General features: G+C 42.7%; 1 protein-coding gene across 1 annotated transcript in view; it reads left to right on the top strand.

Annotated features, from left to right (window-relative positions):
- LOC115456984 (chloride channel protein ClC-Kb-like) overlaps positions 1-23,018 on the top strand; it is a 68,788-nt gene that overhangs the window by 35,011 nt on the left and 10,759 nt on the right. Inside the window, exons 12-18 of the mRNA XM_030186411.1 lie at positions 612-681; positions 9,222-9,332; positions 11,369-11,582; positions 13,056-13,189; positions 16,312-16,439; positions 17,430-17,469; positions 19,745-19,809. Of these exons, the coding sequence (XP_030042271.1) occupies positions 612-681; positions 9,222-9,332; positions 11,369-11,582; positions 13,056-13,189; positions 16,312-16,439; positions 17,430-17,469; positions 19,745-19,809 (762 nt within the window). The remainder of the gene's footprint in view (positions 1-611; positions 682-9,221; positions 9,333-11,368; positions 11,583-13,055; positions 13,190-16,311; positions 16,440-17,429; positions 17,470-19,744; positions 19,810-23,018) is intronic.

The raw sequence follows: 23,018 nt of genomic DNA, 5'->3' as shown, positions 1-23,018 counted from the left end.
TATTAAAAAAATATAAGTTTAAAATACTCATGGGATTGATGAGGTTTGTGGTACCACCTCTATAAATATGCTTGGCTCATGAAGAAATGGTTAGCCTAACAGGTGGACACATTTATCTGACGGATCCTATTATGATCTTCTGATCACCTGGACCTGGGTAATATAGATGAGAAGTAGAGCATATGGAGAAGGATTGATTGAAAGCTCCCTTCAGTACTTAAAGTTATATGAGTGCCTATTGTTGTTTGTTAATAAAACTTATTCGACATTTTAAAAAAATCCTGACTGCAGCAACTGAATATTGACCCAAGGGTTTTTACCTGGTGCCAGATTGATCCAGTCCTAGGTTTACCCCATGGCATGCAGAGACTTGTAGTCTTGCTTTTCTTAGGGACTGCTACTAGGGAAACCAGAACTACAAATCCCTGCATGCAGTGGGGTAAACATAGGACTGAATCAACCCTATTCGGCAAATCTGTTGCCAGTTGGGAGTTCTAGCTAGACTTTTGGCAGTGTAGTTTACATGCTGAGGTTTCAGAACTTCTGCATTTTTCAAAACTCAAATGTGAGCTGTTGGTTAACAGCATTCTTTTTCTCTTCTTTTGTTATAGTTTTTTATGCTTTTACTTGCCACCAGTATGATCGTCCCAGCTGGCTATTTCCTTCCTGTGTTTGTCTATGGTAAGCATGTCCCAAAGATATGGGTTGGACTTTCAAAGCACTTCACTAGCTGAAAGGCATACATAAAATAGGGCTGGCACCTCACCTCAGATCATCCTAACGGGATAAGCTGGTCCTGAATTTGATTTCTTTAGGGAGCGTAGTAGTGAAATCAGATCTACAAATCCATGCATGCAGTGGGGCAAAACAAGACCTGGATCAGCCTGTTAGGTTGACCTAGAAAGCCATGCGAAAAATACAACAAAGAAAATGTTCCAGTCAATGTGGAAACTCAAAAGAACCTTTCTTTCCAAGGGAAATATTCCGCAGACTGGTACAATCAATGGTGCTAAGCCACCTAGATTACTGCAATGCCATCTACGCCGGATACAAAGAACAAATCATTAAGAAATTCCAAACTGCCCAAAACACAGCAGCCAGACTCATATTTGGAAAAACGAAATACGAAAATGCCAAACCCCTAAGAGAAAAACTACACTGGCTCCCACTTAAAGAACGTATTATGTTCAAAATTTGCACCCTGGTTCATAAAATCATTCACGGCGAGACCCCGGTCTACATGTCTGACCTCATACACTTACCAACCAGGAACACAAAAAGATCAGCACGCACATTCTTGAATCTCCACCACCCCAGCTGCAAAGGACTAAAATATAAATCAACATAAGCATCCAGCTTCTCCTACATAAGCACACAACTTTGGAATGTACTACCAAACGTCATAAAAACAATGCACGACCTAACAAACTTCCGAAAATCACTAAAAACCAACCTGTTCAGAAAGACATACCACAATGATCCATCCTAAATACCAGACAACAAAATTTATACTAGAACTGGACAAATACCAAACTCTCTTTACTTGACTACTTCATTTACTTTGTCACCAATGAACTTTAACGCAATACTACTTTATTTCTCATTCCGGAAATGAACTCTCTATACTTGACTGCTTAATTTACTCTATCACTTATGAACTTTTAATGCAATACCACTTTGTATTTCTCATTCCGGAAATGGTGATCGCCACATTGAGCCTGCAAATAGGTGGGAAAATTTTAGCTGCCGCTGGCAGTATTCCTGAATATTCAGTGCTGGGCCATGGTGATATTCAGCACTTAACCACCTAAGCAACATCGTGTAAGATAGAACTGAGTTTTATGCGGTCTGATACGGCCGACTCTGCTCCCAGACACCCACAAAATAGCCAACTTTGACTTTAGCAGTCTGTGGTAATATTCAGCGGCATTAACTGGTTAAGTGCCACTGAATACCAGTGGATAGCCCTGCACAGACGATTTAACTGACCAGGAACCATTTCTGGCTGGTTATATCGCTTTGAATAGCAACCTCTAAAATAATAAATATGCAACTGTAAGGCTTTAGTTTCCTCATTTAACATAGTAACATAATAAATAATGGCAGGTCAAGACCAGTATGATCCATCCAGTCTGCCCAGAAGGTTGGCCAGGGTTGTACCTGCTGCTCTGTGCAAGTTACCTCCTCAGTAACTGCCCCCCCCCCCCCATTGTTGTTAAGTTATACCTCTTCCTTCATGCAGGTTATCCTCCTCTGTGCTCTTTGATTTTTGTTTTAATTTGCATGTGTCATTTCTGTTTTACTTTGAGTGGAAATACTCTGTACGAGGATTGTCCAACCTTGGTCCTTGAGGGCCGCAATCCAATCAGGTTTTCAGGATTTCTCCAATGAATATGCATTGAGAAAATTAAGAAAAGTTTAAAACTTTGATAACAAGCTTTCCACCCTAGACATGTGGATATAGAGAATGTAAGAGGAATGAATGAGAGTGAATGAAAGCATATGCAGATATGAGGAAATTGTAAAAGAGAAGGTAACAGATATATTTGTAAAAGCAAAAACGAAAATAAAAATAGGTGGAAAAGGGATTGCAGTTGTATTAGTACATATATTATATTGAACAACTGGATTGAAATTAATTGCACTCATTGTTAGTAGTTAATCAATGAATATGAGATCTGTTTGCATGCATTGCATCCATTGTATGCAAATAGATTTCCTGCATATTCATTGTCTACCACCAATTTTGTTGACTTTCCTCTATACTAATTATTGTTTTAAATATTATACTTAATTTTACATGTATTTCAAAAATATAGTGGAGGAGTAAAAAAAAAAATAGAGTGGAAGAGTAGCCTAATGGTTAGTGCAGTGGGCTTTGATCCTGACAAAATGGGTTCAATTCCCACTGCAGCTCTTTGTGACTTTGGGCAAGCCACTTAACCTCCATTGCCCCAGGTACAAAAATAACCTTAGATTGTGAGCCCTCTAGAAACAGAGGAAGCGCCTACATATAATGTGTACCATGCTGTGTACATCTAGTAGTGCTATAGAAATGATTAGTACTAGGAGAAGTATAATGGTTCTCAGTACTTCCCCTTATTACCACTCAGGAGCAATCAAAGTTCTCAGATGATAATCATTGCACCAGCAGCGTTATCACAGTCTAATTCAAAGTGTATAGAAAACATTCACTTATCTTGATCAGATGTGCTGCTGGTGTATTTTGAGTTTCAATCTTGAGCCAGATAACATCTAACATAAATCGTCACCCTTGTGTTATATTGAAATCCTCCGGTAATGAGTTGAAGTTACTGTAATCAACAAAAAGATCTCAAACTAAAACAAGTCTGACACTAATAAATCATTGCAGTCCATCCTGGGATGCAAAAAAAAAAAAAAAACTCCAACACCTAGTATGAATTCTTCTTCAAAACTTTCCAGGATATCACTCGCTGTCCTTCCAACTGAAAAAATCATCCATCTCATAAATACACCGGAATGGATCTCCCAAGACCAACTCCAACTCGTATGGGGTCTTGAAAGCACATGATTATTGTAAACATTTCTCTTCCTTCCTTGGTCTCAACATGGGCCATGTTTCACAAGTTGCTTCATCAGGAAACCAAACTACAAAAATCAAAAATACATCAAATCCTCATAGTAACATAGTAAATGACTGCAGATAAAGACCTGAACGGTCCATCCAGTCTGCCCAACAAGATAAACTCATTTTACATCCTTCCCAAACATTTAAAAAAACTATAATTTATAAAACACACACCAACTGCTAAATCCAGATGAGAGTTGGGATTCTCAGAACATGGCGCCTTCCTTCAGAAAGATGCTCAGCCTTGCTGGTTACCGCAGAAGCCTAAGAAAGAGGTGGACTGTAGTATCACATGTGTTTTACTGTGCTACACTCAGGCCCAAGCAATACAAAATTCAGTTAAGAGACATTGGCCTTTGTTGTCCTTACATGCAGAGTTTGAGTTACTCCCCCACAATTTGCATTTATTCGTGGGCCTAATTTAGGAGAATTGTTAAGTGGACACCAGAATCCCTCAATGATGGGAAATCATCCAGGTGGTCACACCCAATGTACTCAACGTGTGTATTGTAAATATGCTTTGGTCACAGACAGGATTTGGGTGACCAAGTTAAACAGATGCTTTTTGTTGCACTAATCAACAGATTGCAGTATTCAGTTCTTCAGTTTCCCAGGACCAAAGTCCACCACCCTAACCACTAGGCCACTCCTCCACTCCTTTTCCTTTAGGAAGCCATCCAAACCGTTTTAAAACCCCGCTAAACTAACTGCTTTTACTACATTCTCTGGCAATGAATTCCAGAGTTTAATTACACGTTGAGTGAAGAAATGTTTTCTCCGATTCGTTTTAAATTTACTACTTTGCAGCTTCATGCTAGTATTATTAGTAGTAATAGCCCTAGTATTTTTGGAAAGAGTAAACAAACGATTCACGCCTACCCGTTCCACTTCATTCATTATTTTATAGACCTCTATCATATCTCCTCTCAGCCATCTTTTCTCCAAGCTGAAGAGCCCTAGCTGCTTCAGCCTTTCCTCATAGGGAAATCTTCCCATTCCCTTTATCATTTTTGTCGCCCTTCTCTGTACCTTTTCTAATTCCACTATATCTATTTTGAGATGTGGCGACCAGAATTGAACCAAATATTTGAGGTGCAGTCGCACCATGGATCAATAAAAGGCATTATAACGTCTTCATTTTTGTTTTTCCTTACAGTACCTATTCTATTTGTTTTCTTAGCCGCCACTGCACACTGAGTAGAGGGTTTCAACATATCATCAACGACAATGCCTAGATCTCTTTCCTGGTCAGTGACTCCTAATGTGGAACCTTGCATTACATAGCTATAATTTGGGTTCCTCTTTTATTAATTAATTAAGATTTTGCTCACACCATTTTCAGTAGTAGCTCAAGGTGAGTAACATTCAGGTACTCTGGATATTTCTCTGTCCCAGGACGGCTCACAATCTAAGTTGGAGGGTTAAGTGACTTGCCCAAGATCACAAGGGGCAGCAGTGGGATTTGAACCGGCCACCTCTGGATTGCAAGACAGTGCTCTAACCACTAGGCCACTCCTCCATTCCCACATGTATCACTTTGCACTTGCTCACATTAAACGTCATCCGCCATTTAGATGGTGCCCAGATTTGTGTGCCCAAATTACTTGAGTAACAAGCCCTTAACTACCAATAATTAAGTTCTAACAGCCAAATATTGAAATTAATTGGCATCACTTATGATTTGCAAGAGCATCTGGCTGCACACTGTTCTATAAGGCATGGTGCCTAACCCTAGTAGCACGTAACTCAAAAGGGAGCATGGCCATGGGTGTGTCAGCGCATTCCAAAACGTTGCATGCGTAATAACAGAATATTGCCTCACCATATGCAACTTGGGCACCAGCATTTACACCAGGTTTTAGCATGTGTAAATCTGGCACCTACAGTTAGGAACATAAATTGATGCTAGGCACTATTCTATAAAGGGTGTGTGCCCTCTACAGAATAGCGCTTAGTGCCAATTTTTGTGGCATCCATTTTTTAGCACCAGTTATAGAATTCCCCTTGCAGATTAGGTAAAGGTCCTATATAATTCATCATTTGTTCAAGCAATTCTCCCCTTTATAATTGCCCCTTAGACATGTGGGGAAGAGATTGCCTAATCTGGTATTAACAGACCAGACATTCAACAATAACAGTTCTAATAACATCCATAATTAAACTAATACCACGATCTGTTGCCCACCTGTAAGTCACCTTTCTTCCCAGAAGTTCACATTTTTGGTGCACCCATTTCGCCAAACCTGAGCAATTATCTGGCTGTTCTACAGTTTCCTCCTCGAGGGGTATGATTTTACTTTATTCATCAGCCACTGCGCTGTACAGGCGTTCTAGAGTATCACCCTTACAATGGGCATCTACATAAAAAACAATAACATTAGTAGTTTACCTAATTCCAAATATCTTGCCACAATTCTCTGCCCCACAAATCCTTGACATATTTTTCCAATTATTTTTTGTACCAAGTAGGTAGCCAAGTGGCTAATCTATTTGCCACAGACTATCAGGGGCATAATCGAAAGAGAAGGACGCCTGTCTTCCGACACAAATCTGGAGATGGGCGTCCTCCTCTCAAAGTCGCCCAAATCGGCATAATCGAAAGCTGATTATGGGCGTCCTCAACTGCTTTCCGTTGCGAGGACGACCAAAGTTCACGGGGGCGTGTCGGCAGTGTACCGAAGGCAGGGCGGGGGCGTGGTTAAGAGATGGGCGTCCTCGGCCGATAATGGAAAAAAGAAGGGCGTCCCTGACGAGCATTTGGCCGACTTTACTTGGTCCAATTTTTTTCATGACCAAGCCTCGAAAAGGTGCCCGAACTAACCAGATGATCACAGGAGGGAATCGGGGATCACCTCCCCTTACTCCCCCAGTGGTCACCAACCCCCTCCCACCCAAAAAATATTTTTTAAACATTTTTTGCCAGCCTCTATGCCAGCCTCAAATGTCATACCCATCTCTGTCATAGCAGTATACAGGTCCCTGGAGCAGTTTTTAGTGGGTACTGCAGTGCACTTCAGACAGGCGGACCCAGGCCCATCCCCCCCTACCTGTTACACTTGTGCTGGTAAACGGTAGCCCTCCAAAACCCACCCAAAACCCACTGTACCCACATCTAGGTGCCCCCCTTTACCCTTTAAGGGCTATGGTAGTGTTGTACAGTTGTGGGTAGTGGGTTTAGGGGGGTTTTGGGGGGCTCAGCACCCAAGGTAAGGGAGCTATACACCATGGGAACAATTTATGAAGTCCACTGCAGTGCCCCCTAGGGCATGTGAGAGGGACCAGTGCACTGGTCTTGGCATGTCAGGGGGACCAGTGCACTACAAATGCTGGCTCCTCCCATGACCAAAGGGCTTGGATTTGGTCGTTTTTGAGATGGGCGGCCTCGGTTTCCATTATGGCCAAAAACTGGGGACTACCATCTCTAAGGTCGACCATCTCAACATTTAGGTCGACCATCTCTTAGGTCGACCTAAATGTTGAGATTTGGGCGTCCCTGACCCTATTATCGAAATGAAAGATGGACGCCCATCTTGTTTTGATAATACGGGATGCCCCGCCCCTTCACGGGGACATCCTCAGAGATGGACGCCCTTAGAGATGGGCGTCCCCATTCGAAAATGCCCCTCTATGAGTCAATATATATGCATGACATAATCCCAAATTCTCAGTTTTCAAAACCACATAAACAACATTTAACTATGCAAAAACAACTACTTCCTCCTTCTCCACTGCACTTTAATGTCCTATCCTTATCTGCTAAAACCCGATAACATGCTAACAGCTGTTTCTCAAAAGAAGTATATATATATTTTCCTACTTCTGACACTTATGGTTCTAAAACCCTAGTGTTACCCAATTCCTTTGTTTTTGCCAAGACTGTAATTAGCATAATTTTCATTCACTGAGGCTTAATTCTACTTCTAGTTGCACTGGCCACAGATCTGAAACAATCTGTGTTGTCTGCTGAAAAGCCTGTTTCTCTTTTTCCCTGCATTCAAAGTCATATTTTTTTTCCTGATATGCGCTGCTTGCAAAAGCTGAGTAATTTACAGAGAAGAACAAATTCCAATGCCTAAAGGTTTTGCTGGCTGGGATGGTCCTTGTATCTTATTAAGATTTATCTCCCATCCCTTGTCCTTTAAATGTGCAATTAATGACTCCAAATGAGTCTAAACATCAGTTAGTAACGTAAGCATTTCATTTTAACTGTGTAAATCATACCTATCATTCCAATTCTGTACTTTTCCTATGCTGTTTATCCCGGCTCTAACGGGTTTTCCGATAAGCAATACTATTCCTTCTCCCTTTCTGCTTTAACTTTTTGCCTGCAACAAAACACAGCCAAAGGCTCTGGTTCCTTTAAACTGGAATCCTATTCCTCTCATTTTGACCACTCAGTGGCTATAATAACATTTAGTATCTCATTCCAGCCTTGGAATTCAACTCTCTCCTCTGCATTCCTCTTAAAATGTGTCATTCCTTCGACGAATCCTACACTGTTGTCGCCAAAAATGTCCTGACCGGGTTTTACTACCTGCTTTACTGACACAGACTACTCAGTAATTACTGTGGATTCTTTTGGATTCGTATTAGGTAAATGAGACTTTTATTAGAGGTTCTAAAATACACAACGATTAAGATATACTGTATACAATGATTAGCTATATAACTGAAAAGAAACAATACCTATAAACAATCATTACATCACTGGTCCCTACATCCAAGCAATGCTAGGCGTTTCTAGACCAGGAAAAGAAGCAATACACTATAATATACATACGTCCATCACTGGTCCTTAATCTCTACATCCAGGCTCTTTACATCAGCTGAGAGAAGCCCGTTTTTCAGCAAAGCCGGAGTTTGACCAGGAGTCTGGTTCTGTGCAATGTGTCCACCCATAGATGAGCTTCCAGCTTCACTGTAAAAGGCCCCCTTTTTTATTAGGCTTAGAACTCATGTTCAGAGCTAAGGAAAATTACAGAATGCTTGAGAATTTCTCTGTTTTGGTAAACAAGCCATACTGTGGGAATGTGGTCACATGTTTCTCAGTCCAGGTGGCCAGTCTGAACTTGAAACAGGCTCCACCTCTCCCTTCACATACCAAATTAATTAGAGCTGTGTCTTATCATCTTCTACATTCCAAATCATTTTCATACAAACAGAATTACTTCTAATCAAAAATACAGACCCCGAGTGCACTTGTCGGTCATGGCAGAGTTGAAAATCAATCTTTAAAATTCACTTACTACTACTACTACTACTACTACTACTTAACATTTCTAAAGTACTACTAGGGTTAAGCAGCGCTGTACAAATTAACACAGAGGGACGGTCCCTGCTCAAAGAGCTTACAATCTATTACACATATTTATTGGAGAAATCCTGAAAACTTGACTGGGTTGCAGCCTTCGAGGATCAAAGTCCATATTCTCCTACTGTAGGGAAATCAGAGCTATAAGTCTATGAGTATACTGGCAGTAAAACCAAGGCTGGGCCGGACTCTTTGGGCTGGCCTCAGTAATTGGCAGCCCTAGAGAGTAAGAGAATTTAGTGAGAGTTCTGTGCACAGTGTCACAACAAAAGTGACCCAGTTTTATCTGTGTCCTCGCAGGTGCTGGTCTGGGGAGATTTTATGGTGAGATCATGGCAAAAATATTCCCTGAAGGCATCATTTCAGACGGCCTGCGCATCAAAATCACACCTGCAGGTTACGCGCTGGCAGGTAAGTTCCTTTACATGAGCTGGTGTCATCTTCAGTCTTCTTGCAGCAGGAATCGTCATCAATCACCTTAAGCAGGTAGGAGCTTTCTGATTGGTCGTTAGTGATGTCATATCTGTGTCAGTCTAGTACTTCTGGATGATGCTATAAATTATTAAATTTTAGCTTTATTATTAGGTATTTTATCTTGTTTGTGGTGCTAGCATCAATATAGTTCCATCAGTACATTACAATTTTTTTTTTATAAATAACCCTAAAGTTTTTTCTATGATATTATGCTGCAATGTTTATCTACATGAAATAAACACTTCTGAGATGCAGAGAAGGATGAACTACAGGAGTTAAACATTATTCCCCTAATTCTTTAAAAGTTGCCAAAACTTGTGCACTAATTTGGGCGTGTACCCAATTTGCGCACACAATGTAGTTGAATAATGAACCAATTAGCACCAATGATTGGCTTTTTAACAAGCAATTATTGGCAGGAGTTAGATTCAATTAGCATTTACATGCGTCAATATAGGTGTAAGATCTGCACCTAAAATTCATGTGCGATCAGAACAAGGGGATGCAGAAATGGGAGGGGCATAATGGGGCATTCCTAAAATTAACGAGCATTGTTCTAGAATAACAGGTTACATTTGCACCACGTTTCAGTTGGTGCAAATGACCGAGCCTAAAGTTAGGCGCAATTCCTGGGCGTAGGTGCTATTCTATAAAGTGCCCCTAACTTTAAGAATGGCTTATAGAATAGGGAACCTGCTTGTCTCTAGCCACTGAAAACACAATGTTGAAACACTGACCCCTACTGGCAGCAATGCATTTGGAGGACTCCCGCTCAGCTCAGAGGGAACAATAGTAACTATCCCTGGGAAAACATGACTAAAGTCACCCCCAGAAACTGGTCACAATTGTATTCAGGTGCTTTTTATTAGGAATATTTCAAAGCGAAAGTAAGCATGCACACTAGATTAGATTAGATGTTTTAGATGTTCCCTCTGATATTTTACTGAAAATTGACCTAAAAGTTTCTATACACTATAAATGACTGCATTCTGGGAACTAACTTAATTCTAGGTCTAGTCCTCACTGCAATTCTGGACCTGAAGCAAAGGGTGGGACCACTTGGCAATAGTGATCATAGGACGGGCAATAAAGACTGGGAGAGGGACCTTGGGGTGATAGAGGATCTTAAGGCAGTGAAACAATGTGACAAGGCAATAGCTGTAGCTAGAAGAATTCTAGGCTGCATAGAGAGAGGCATATCCAGTAGAAGAAAGGAAGTGTTAATGCCTCTGTACAAGTCATTAGTGAGGCCCCATTTGGAGTATTGTGTTCAGTTTTGGAGGCCATATCTCACCAAGGACATCAAAAGACTTGAGGCAGTTCAGAGGAGGAATGCTTAAAGCAAATACTGTTTTACTGAGGGGGGTGGGAGCAGCCATCACCAGAAGTGAGAGGAACCAAACTCTGACAGAATTCAAGCATGCTTGGGGCAAATACAAAGGCAGATGAGATGAAGAAGGCTTAAAAAAATTGGTGACAGTGGGGTTCTAGTATTTGGTCTAGTTATGGAAATGTTTGTATCCGTTGACCCAGAACGGGGTATAACTAAAGTCAACTTTGTAAAACGCCCATGGAGTAGTGATAGGGCTTTGATGTACTGTCCTAGACCACTGGAGGAGGTGACATAAAATGATTTGAGGTAGTTTGTATGGCAGGGCAACTGGTAGATGTCCTTAACAAAGAGGGCAGTGATAACCAGAGCGACAGCACTGTAGACAGGTCAGCCTGGGGGGGAGGGGGATCAGCCGGGGGTGGGGGATCAGATGGTTCTAAATTGCTGAAATCTACCATTATGAAATGCCTCTTTAGTTATTGATAAATGTACAGCAGCTTTTGCATCTCATTTGTTTTCTTCTTGCCTCTCTGTCTCAGTATCCATAGGCTGAAGATGTCCACATGTCTATAGCTTGCTCTCCACTCTACTGTATATGCAGATATGCACATGTGTGGTTCTCCGGCTTTTCTCCTGGCAGGTGCAGCTGCCTACTCAGGTGCCGTGACCCACACTATCTCCACAGCGCTGCTGGTGTTTGAGCTTACCGGCCAGATGTCTCACATTCTGCCAGTCCTCATTGCAGTGTTGATAGCCAATGCAATCAGCCAGAGGTCACAGCCATCTTTCTTTGACGGCATTGTCATTGTTAAGAAGCTACCGTATCTCCCAAAACTCACCGTGGGCAAAACAGGGTGACAAACTGTTTTCTTCTGTTTTCTTTTTGTATTTTATTTTTGAACTAAACTTCTGAAAGACTTTCCTCCATGTACACCTGCTAAAAACAGACTGTCTGATATTCAAAACGATTAAAGCGGGCAGGATAGGCTCCTGCCTGCTTAAATTACTTGTCTGTGGCTAACAGGGCCGCCGAGAGGTGGGGCAGGGGGGAGAAAATTCCCCAGGCCTGGGCCTCCAAGGGGGGCCCGGCGCCGGGGTCAGGCCGCTGGCGTTGCAGTTCCCGGTCTCACCTGCCTGCCTCCTCAGCTCCGGTCCCCCTGCATTCAAAGCGGCAGTCACAGATCGCCTCCCTTCTGGCCTTCCCTCCCTGTGTCCCGCCCTCACAGAAACCAGAAGTTACATCAGACGAGGACGGGACACAGGGAGGGAAGGCCAGAAGAGAGGCGATCTGCAACTGCCATCTTGAATGCAGGGGGCCTGGAGCCGTGGAGGCAGGCAGGTGAGACCGCAGACTGCAGTGGCGGGGGCGACAGCGGCGGGGGGAGCGATTAGGGGCGGCGGAGGTGGGGCGGCCTTGCCCCGGGCCCAGCCTAGTCTCTCGGCGGCCCTGGTGGCTAATCACCAAGATTCAGCAGCACTTAACCGGTTAGCACTGCTGAATATTCACGGTTAGCGCCTGCACCAAAACCAGCTTACTTGTGGCTGTTCTGGGGGTGGAGTTCTTATGCGGTTAAGTGCCAAGATTCAGCCCTTGACCACATAAGATAAGTGCTTAAATTGGGCGGCATAAATAACAGTCCTATCATTAAGCGGTTCAACATATGTGATCAAGGACTGAATATTGCACTTAACTACATACACTTTAGTGGCCAACCTAGAATCATCTTAAACCTCTGCTGATCAGCAACACTGAGACCATGTGGTAAATCTTCAAAATAATCGGCATAATTCTTCTTATTAATTCTCCATTGACTTTTGAATAACCTGTTAATCTTTCATATTCAGACAGAAATTCCTCCCTTCGTTTCATTTTCTATTTGTCTATCTCATCTCTCTGGTTGGATAGTCAAAGAATGTTACAATATAATTTTTAAATTATTATAGTTATAGTATACAACTGATCACACGATTAACACCAAATGTAAAACAGCAACAGCTAGTAGACAATACATTTCAGGGCAAAAGAAGTCATACAAATACTTGAATCAAGACTAGCCCCAAATAGCTAGAACAGTGACGTTAGGGTTCAGGTCCGGATGGAACAGGTCAAATAATCACCTAACTGAAGACTAGATTTTGTCGGAAAGGTGGTAGACAGAGTTGGAGCAGCTCCTCTTTCATATTTCTTTTTCACAAAAAGAATCATAAATACATAATCAACGACATAATCATCAAGCCCAGTATCCTATTTATACCACTTCTTTAGCAAAGCTCAAGGGTAACAATGGCTGTTTGTTATCATTCATTATGCTCGTTCTTTTCTCCAGAGCTCATGATATCTATGCTGAGGATTTCATGGTCACTGACCTGAAATACCTGGTGAAAGATTTCCAGTACAAAGACATCTGCAGTATGCTTAAGGTTTCCAACCTACAACAGTTCCCGCTGGTGGATTCTGAAGGTGGGTACGGAATGACGGTGGGCTCTGGGCCCAAGGTGCAATGAAACATCTTTTTTGTTTGGAAGGACCAAACCAAGCTCTGTTCCTGCTCCCCCATTTCTCTGGCTGGTAATGCTATATAAGGAAAAAATTTGGTAGCACTATGGCTCCTTTGGCCCAGCCCACTCTGTTGACTATATAGCCTCTTATCTTCTCCATATGTAGCACTGTGAAGAGTTGTTAGGATGCAATCAACATATTCCAGTGATCCTTCCATCTTTGTGTCTAGAAACAATGGGTGTAAAACGATGATGCATGGAGGCAAGGGATGGAGTTGACAAATTAATGGGTCTATGATTGAATAATATATGAATGAATGAACAGGGTACAATTGAACCCTCAATCATTGAATAAATAGAGGAGTTGATAGGCAAAAGATAAGTTGCTGGAACAGATGACTAGATGCTTATATTGATGTGTTGTTTGGGATGGATAATTAGATATAATTATGGATGTCTGGTTGAATATATAAACAGGAGTCCTTGTTGGCAAAATGAATGGATAATGTGTGTGTATATGAAACAACGGTTTTAGTTTATATTAGTTTAATTTAATTTAATATGGACATTTATATTCTGCTTTATCTCTGCAGTTCAAGGCAGAACACAAATAAACAGTGCAGCCTATATAATCAGTACCAACACGATAATCTGATTACGTCTCGTCAGTAATAGAATTGTAGTTAAAACAACTTACAAGACAAATTTAAACACAAATTATAACCTATAGTCATCATCCTAAATAGTCAATCAGGTAAAATTTTACAAAACGACCATGCTTTTACAGCTCTCCTACAATCCTTAAAGAAATATAAAAGCTACACGTCAGAAGGCAGTGAGTTCCAGACTATCATATTTCTTGTTTCACCTAAATGATATTGTTCCACAGTGACTCAAATAAGCAGATGCCAATCCATGCAAAAAATTTAAAACTACTAGTGTAAGTTTGAATAAAATATGAGCTTTCACAGGTAGCCAATGCAGTTTAAATAAGTAAAGGGTAGCCCAATCTGATCTAAGCTCTTACGTTTTTGGAAAATCTGGGGCACGATCAATGGTGTGCCGGTAAATTTTAACAACAGGCTCTCTCCCCACCCTGCAATTTGGTGGGGAGTGCAGAGGTGGACTGGGGGAACAATGCATTACTCTCTCTCTCCTTTGCCCCTCATGTCAGAGCTCCCATTAAACCATAAGACCCCCATTAAACAACAAATCTTTATAGCCCATATCAAATGCCATGTTCATAGCAGCTGTTCAGCTTTCACTTTGGAATTTCTCTTCTGAGGCTTCTCATCCCGAGACCCATCCAAAAAATCTTTAGGGTCCAGGCCATCAGTTTAAGAACTCATTCCTGCCTGAGTAAACAGCTTGGATCAAAGAAACTAAAGGCAAAGGTTGTCATGCTGAAGTACAAATTTTGATAATGGAACAGTGATTGAATATTCACAAAGCAAACACCCTGAGCCAATAGATTTATTTTCCACTGAACATAATTAACTTTGTATGAACTTGGCTTTTAATAGTGTGCTGAACTGGACAATGTTGGCACATTTAGACTGACTCTGGATAGTTCTGCTCAAAGGAAACCCTTCCCTCATTAATCAATACCTTCTCTGTGAAATAGTAGTAATAAAAAAAAGGCAAGTGCATTTTTATAATATACGACTGCATTCCACAAAGCAAAAGGAGCAAGTTCCCACATGCCATCTTTTTTTCTTTTTGTAGGCACAAGAAAAAAAAAGATTTTAAATGCTCCCAGGTTCCGATCTAATTCATGTTTAATGTGGGGAAAAATGCCATGAATAAGTAAATAAATAGAAACTCTGAATGTTGAACACCTGATTCTCATAACATGAGTCCATAAACTGCTACTAAATGGACTTGGGAAAAATCCACAATTCCGGGAATAACATGTATAGAATGTTTGTACGTTTGGGAAGCTTGCCAGGTGCCCTTGGCCTGGATTGGCCGCTGTCGTGGACAGGATGCTGGGATCGATGGACCCTTGGTCTTTTCCCAGTATGGCATTACTTATGTACTTATGTACTTATCCATTTAGTGGCCCTTTACCAGGAGTAAAACAAATCTCTGCATGTTTACAATATCCTCCCCACCTGACCCACCCACCTACCTATTCCAGACCTCCTCCCCACTCCCCTGGTCCCCTGAGCTGCAGGGTGCCCTCCCGGCACATACCTGAAGCCACCCTGGTGGTCTAGTGGATTCTTCAAGGCAGGAAAAATCCCCAGTATTTCCTGCCCACTGCCGGTGCTGACCGTCTTGCTGCCATATCTTCTTTAAATTAGCTGCCCAGACTTACAACGGCAGCCTCACAAGACTAGAGTACACATTTTAAACTGACATTGGGCTTCCAAAGGGAGCCCATACAGGTTCTTCAATAAAAGTGTTACAAAATCCAATCTTCATTTTCCAAAAATCTGTTTTTCCTGCAGTATTCCGCAATGTCAGTGTAGTTAATATAGGGGCCCTTTCACAGAGCGGCGGTAAGCCCAACATGGGCTTACCACTCACTCTTCCGGGACTACCACCAGCCCAACAGAGCCACTGGTGGTGGTCCCACCCCGAGCACGTGCCATTTCTGGGGGGAAAAGAAAACCCGGCAGTAATCAGGCATTGCCGCCTACTGCCCGGTTAGCGCGGGAGCCCTTATCACTACCTCAATGGGTGGTGGTAAGGGCTCCCCACCACATGGCACTCAGTAAGAGTTATCTCATTGCGTAGCCTTGTTTTTTTGTGGGGGGGACTTTTACAGGCTGTGGAAAACGGCCCTGGCGTGCGGGATAAAATGGCCCTGTTGCTAGCACAGGACACTTTTTCCCCGCAGCTTGGCAAAAGGACCCCATAATGAATACACGGAGGGATAAAGATTGACTACAGACATGCATAGGTGAATTACTGACTATCGTCAAGTAATAGTTGAATGGAGATGAATACATGGATGAATGGCCAGCTGTAACTTTTCCGTCTCTCCCCAGTTCCGTTTACTAACTGCCTTTGTATCTTTTGGTAAAATCCTTACTTTAATGTTTTTCTTCTTTTGTCTTGATCATGTTTCTATTGCAGATTCAAAGATTCTACTGGGATCTGTAAAGCGAAAACATCTGGCTAAGCTTCTCTCTCAACAACTGAGCACTGAGCGAAGGCTTCAATATCTTCTCAGCCAGTCTGCAGTTGGGACCACTGACCTATCTGTGAGTACCCGGGAAGGGGGGCAGCAAGTACAAAAAGGTTTTGCTGAAGGTACGTGAAGAACCCAGAAATGGACGGACAGCCCTCTGTAACCCAGGTGGCATGGCAGCAATAGGGAGATAGGATAAGGAAAGCTACAGCAACAGTTTGGTGAACTGAGATACAGGGAGGGAGACGTGGAGGGGCATAATTGAAAAGGACGCTCAAGTTTTGTTGAGGACGTCCTCGCAAAACGTCTCGATGGAGGGGCGGGGAAACCCGTATTATCGAAAAAGATGGACGTCTAGCTTTTGTTTCGATAATACAGTCAGGGATGCCCAACTCTTGAAATTTTGGTCATCCTTAGAGATGGCCGTTTTTGATTTTCGGTGATAATGGAAACCAAGGACGCCCATCTCAGAAACAACCAAATGCAAGCCCTTTGGTCATGGGAGGAGCCAGCATTTGTAGTGCACTGGTCCCCCTGACATGCCAGGACACCAAACGGGCACCCTAGGGGGCACTGCAGTGGACTTCATAACTTGCTCCCAGGAACATAGCTCCCTTACCTTGTGTGCTGAGTCCCACAAAACCCACTACCCACAACTGTACACCACTACCATAGCCCTTATGGTTGAAGGGGGCACCTAAATGTGGGTACAGTGGGTTTCTGGTGGGTTTTGGAGGGCTCGCTGTTTCCTCCAGAAACGTAACAGTTCCTATCTTTCTGCCTTTACCATTAGTTCAAGGAAACAGAAGATACAGAAGCAAAGATCTGTAGCAGGCTACAGATGTGATCAAGCAAAAGATTTCAAGCATATAAATGTATCTTAATAAATTTACCCTCAGTTCATAATTCTTCCTTATTAGGACAACAGTACACACAACCTAACACAGTGTACTACCTAAGATCAAGTGAGGGGAAAGAGAGAAGCCTAGGGAGGAAAGAGTAAACCAGTGAGGAAATGTCCAGCGGGTTTAATGTTCATAGGATTCCTTGTTCTCTTACCCAGATTCTGAATGAAAATGGGACACCTGGATCAGATAAAGCAGGTAAGAGCAGAGTCCTTGTTCTCTGGAGAGCTGTTGTATGTGGTTAGTGATGGGATCATTCAGCAATTTGACCTCCAAAAGGCTGATAAATCTTCAGGACTGGGGCACGTTAACATTTTCTCTTTTCTAGATCTTGAATGCTGTTATGCTTTCACATCACTTTTGAAGGAGAAAAGGAACACGCTCTCACCGCTGTGAAGGGTTAGCCAGTGAGGCAGGCTTTCGATGCCCTTGAAGCTTTGGTACACTGAGCTGTTGCCTCAGCTGGCTCATGCCAGGCACAATCATAACCCGGGTGAGAGGAGCTGGTGACACCATTCATCCAGAGCAAGAAAGATAGATCTCCATTATGATGGGACCTGTCTGAAATGTGACATAGTAACATAGTAACATAGTAGATGACGGCAGAAAAAGACCTGCACGGTCCATCTAGTCTGCCCATGATAAACTCATATGTGTATACCTTACCTTGATTTGTACCTGTCTTTTTCAGGGCACAGACCGTATAAGTCTGTGCAGCAGTATTTCCCGCCTCCCAACCACCAGTCCCGCCTCCCATCACCGGCTCCTGCACAGACCCCGTATAAGTCTGCCCTCCCCCATCCTAGCCTCTCAACCACCAACCCCTCTTCCCCCCGCCACCCAATTTCAGCTAAGCTTCTGTGGATCCATTCCTTCTGCACAGGATTCCTTTATGCCTGTCCCACGCATGTTTGAATTCCGTTACCGTTTTCATCTCCACCACCTCCCGCGGGAGGGCATTCCAAGCGTTCACCACCCTCTCCATGAAGAAATACTTCCTGACATCTTTCCTGAGTCTGCCCCCCTTCAATCTCATTTCATGTCCTCTCGTTCTACCGCTTTCCCATCTCCGGAAAAGATTCGTTTGCGGATTAATACCTTTCAAATATTTGAACGTCTGTATCATATCACCCCTGTTCCTCCTTTCCTCCAGAGTATACCGCAATTAATACTTCAGAGTGACCGCAATTAATACTTCACATAAACATTGTATTTGGGATTACTCGGTCGTTCTCCAATTCTGGAGAGATCTCTGGTCGCATTTGGGCACCATGAAAATCACCAATGGGATGTCACTCCAAAGATTTGCTTACTGGATAATATAACTGAAATATTGGAGGGTACCTGTGTCTCGAGCCTATTCTTGTAAAAGGCATGTTTGATTGCAAACCGATGCCTTTTGTATCCGAGATGCTCTGCCTATGCTCACCCAATGGTGAAATCAATGCACAAGTTTCTTAATATGGAAAGATTATTGATGGACTATCAGAGGCGTAAAGCAAAGAAGACGTTCTTAAGAATCTGGACCCCTTATTTAAATACACTTACTGTACGAGTATGATCAGATTTTTTGAACACCTTAGAAATCTGAATTTTCATAACTTTTGCTTCTGACAATATAAGCTTGACTGCAAGACAGTTCTTAGAGAGTATGGGGGGGGGGGTTGGGATAGGGAATGGGTTAGGAATTAGGGTTGTCTTGGGGACTGGAGGGGGGGTTGAATAGATGATACTTGGTTGTTTTCTTTACATTTTCTGTATTATTTTTCTTGATGGTTGGTTGTTCAATCACTAATTTTCTTACATTAAAACCTAAGGGAGGTAATCTGCAGTGGCAGCTACCATTTTCAGTTACTCACCGACTGTGGCATTTAAGTTAATTTGTATACATGTGAAGGGCAATTCGATTACTGGGTTCCCGCACTTACGCACCCCCTTGTATGTGTTAATTTACACAATACTAACACTTCCCTGCACAAGCGCCTGCACAGCCTCTAAGCCAGAGGTGGACAATCACGGTCCTCGGGGGCCACAATCCAGTCATAGTTTCAAGATTTCCACAATGAATATGCATAAGATCTATTTCCATACTATCAATCTCATGCATATTCATTGTGGAAATCTTGAAACTATGATTGGGTTGTGGCTCTCAAGGACCAAGGTTGCCCACTCCTGCTCTAGGCCTAATACTATCCATGTAGTGAATGAAAATGAACAGATAGGGAGGCTGCTAGTAAACATATAACGTCCTTTACAAATTGCCTTTGCTCTTACCCCACCTTAACACAACCAACAAAGATTTATATCAGTCAATGGTACAAAAATGGCAAGACATCTTCCTGCCTTTCTCCTTGAGATCTTTTGTTGATATATGTCAGTCGCTTTCAGTATTTTTTGTATAGCTATTTTCTCTGCAGTTGAGTGGTTAATCAGTGTTTATGAGGACTTTCCATACAATCTTATGTTGTTTCAGAGAACCTGAATCCCTTTGACCGAAAGAAGAGCACAGTGCATACTGCAGCACAGGAAAGTGGAGAGGTGAGAGGCAGGTGATCCAACCCACAAGAAGAGACCAAAGGGCAAACATTTGGCTTTGTAAATAGGGGCCCAACCACTAGGCACAGCTAGGCTGTTACCTAGGGTAGCAGCTTCTTGAGGTCAGCAAGGAGCAGCTACAGTCAAAGCAAAAATATAGATCCTGATAGACACACTAAAAGAACCATCAACACATTCCTGTACTTTAAGCTGCATTTTTATATGATTTTTCTGTGATGACCATGATTGTTGAGTTTAATTACCTATACACATTCATGCTGAGAACCATTTGAGGAGAAGTTATACCGTTAAGAATATACTTTTAAATAATGGAGCCTCAACTGTCCAGGGAGAGTTGTAAATTTTTCAATAAAGCCTTAAATAGACTATTCATCTCTGGCCCCTTCTTGAACTCAAAAAACAGCAATGAAAAACAGCTCCTTATTAGGAGGGAAAAAAAACACTGCTTCAAAAACCAGTTTCATTTAATAACCAACACATAATTTTTTTTGTTACATTTGTACCCCACGCTTTCCCACTCATGGCAGGCTCAATGCGGCTTACATGGGGCAATGGAGGATTAAGTGACTTGCCCAGAGTCACAAGGAGCTGCCTGTGCCTGAGGTGGTAATTGAACTCAGTTCCTCAGTTCCCCAACCTGTTCCTCAAAAATAAAAAATAAAAAATGAAAAAAATAAATTTTAGACATTCCATAATACTGTGCACAGAAAACATGATCTTTCACTGATTTGCTCTGTTGAAAAACTTGCATCGATCACTAACTCCACAACCAGGCTCTTGAAAATGATAAATTCTCTTTTAAAAGTCCACTGCTGCACAGAAAATATTATCAAAACCTTGGGGGCTGCAGGCTAGGGGCCTTAAACTTGAGGGTGGGGGGTGTAAGGCTGAAGGTTTGCCAAGGGCATAAGTACATAAGTATTGCCACACTGGGACAGATCAAAGGTCCATCAAGCCTAGCATCCTGTTTCCAACAGTGGTCAATCCAGGTCACAAACACCTGGCAAGATCCCGAAAAAGTTCAATACATTTTATGCAGCTTATCCCGGAAATAAACAGTGGGCACCCACTACCTTGCACCAGCTCTATTTGTAAAGCAAAGGCAGTAAAAGGACAGCTTGTGAGCAGGGTGTTTACTAGAAAGCACGGCTTAGCTTACATTAAATCCAAGAAGACAGGAGGAGCCTCCACGGAAAGTCAAAGCAAAACAGCAAAAGTAGAGGCTGACAAATGCGCAAACCAATAGGGAGATGATATAAAAAACCAGTTTATTCAGAATATTCATATCAAGGACCCGACACGGTCCGTGTTTCGGCGCCAAAGCGCCTGCCTCAGGAGTCACAATCAACTTTCTCTGAGAAGAAGCTGATAGGCTTGAATAATTCCTTTATGTATGATCGGTTGGCTGTTCTTCTGTTCTCTCTGTGGATTAACTTGCATACATAAAGTATGCAGGAACAGGAAGTAACCTGTTCCGGGGCAGAGGGAGCAGGGAACCAGCGGAGCCGACACCCCCCCAGCGGCGTGCACCCAGGGCGGACTGCCCCACCGCCCCCCCTTCCTACGCCACTGCTACCAATCCCAGGGCAAGGCTTCCCCATGTCCATCTCAAAAACAGACTATGGACCTTTCCTCCAGGAACTTGTCCAAAACTTTTTTCAACCCCCATACGCTAACCGCTTGTTACCACATCCTCCAGCAATGAGTTCCAGAGCTTAACTATTCTTTCAGTGAAAAAAATATTTCCTCCTATTTGTTTTTAAAGTATTTCAATGAGTGTCCCCTGGTCTTTGAACTTTTTGAAAGTGTGAAAACTTGATTCAAATAGTTAGGAGGCTCTACCTGAAGGATTGTGTAAGGAGGCCAGAAATGAGTGTGCCTGTGCATACCAGGGAACAGGGAAGGGTGGGATATTGGCAAGTAATTTTTCAGTGAAAAGTAATTTGGTGGGGAAGGGGGAGAGGGAGCACCGTAATAGTTCCCTCCTGCCCAGCTGAATTACAGTCAAGCGCTACTGATGCTATGGCATTATGAACCTTTATCTTCAGCTTCCTTGAATAATGAAGATCCCCAACCAGTTTGTGCATCAGGTATCCATGGTGAATATGCATGAGAGAGATCTGCGTGCATATCAATGTCATTTGTATTCATTGTGGACATCCTGAAGAAGTTTGGGAACCAATGTATAGGAGGGTATTGCCCAATTTACAACCCAAAGCCCATTTTCCATCTAGCCCAGCCATCATTGGGATAGACCCCAGCTAAAGGGCATGGACAGTATCTCATTCTAGATTTCAGGACATGTGTACCCTCATTCTCGCAATTACTTGTCAATGTTGTGTAGTGGTTGAGATTTCTACCCTCTGTACATAGAAACATAGGGTCCGATATTCAGCTGGCAGAAGGCAGCACTTTGACTGCCCACCTCCAGTGTTCAACCCAGATACTCAATGCTGGGCTGTTTCTGGTGACCAGCATTGACTATCCGAGGCCCAATATTCAAAACTATTTAATAAGCCAGGAACGGCTACTGGCCAGTTAATAATGTTTTAGCGCCTAACCATGGATATTCAGCAAGAGATAACCAGTTATCTCCCACTGAATATCCATGGTTAGTGGCTAGCCACTAACTGGCTATATCAGGCAACATAGCCAGTTAGGTACAGATATTCAGCGCCAAACCGGCTATGTTTAGCGGTTAGAATAGGCAGCATAAATAGCAGGCCTATCTTTAACCGCTAAGCACTTATTTAATTAATTTATTTATTTATTTGGATTTTGCTCACACCTTTTTCAGTAGTAGCTCAACATGAGTTACATTCAGGTACACAGGGTACTGGTTAGTGCTGAATTTTGGCTTAACTGGTTAAGTTGCCGCGGCCAAAATTGAAACAGGGTCTTCAATGCCAGTTGCCAAAAACTGCCTGGCATCGAATATCAGGGTTGAATGCTGGCAGCAGGCAGTCAAAGTGCTGCCCACCGCTTGCAGAATATCAGGGGGGGTCGGTTTCATTTTTGGCTGCAGCAACTTAACCGGTTATGCCAATATTCAGTACTAAGTGGTTAAGTGGTTAGTGGTTAAAGCAGTGGCGTAGCTACGTGGGGCCTGGGCCCCCGTAGATTTGGCCCTGCCCCCCCCCCGCCGCCGACCCGCTCGACCCCCCCCCCCTCCCGTCGCCAACCCTCCGTTG

This window comes from Microcaecilia unicolor, chromosome 14, assembly GCF_901765095.1.
Source record: "Microcaecilia unicolor chromosome 14, aMicUni1.1, whole genome shotgun sequence".
Lineage (NCBI taxonomy): Eukaryota > Metazoa > Chordata > Amphibia > Gymnophiona > Siphonopidae > Microcaecilia > Microcaecilia unicolor.
The sequence above is the reverse complement of the archived record's forward strand: the minus strand, read 5'-3'. Positions and strand labels throughout refer to the sequence as shown.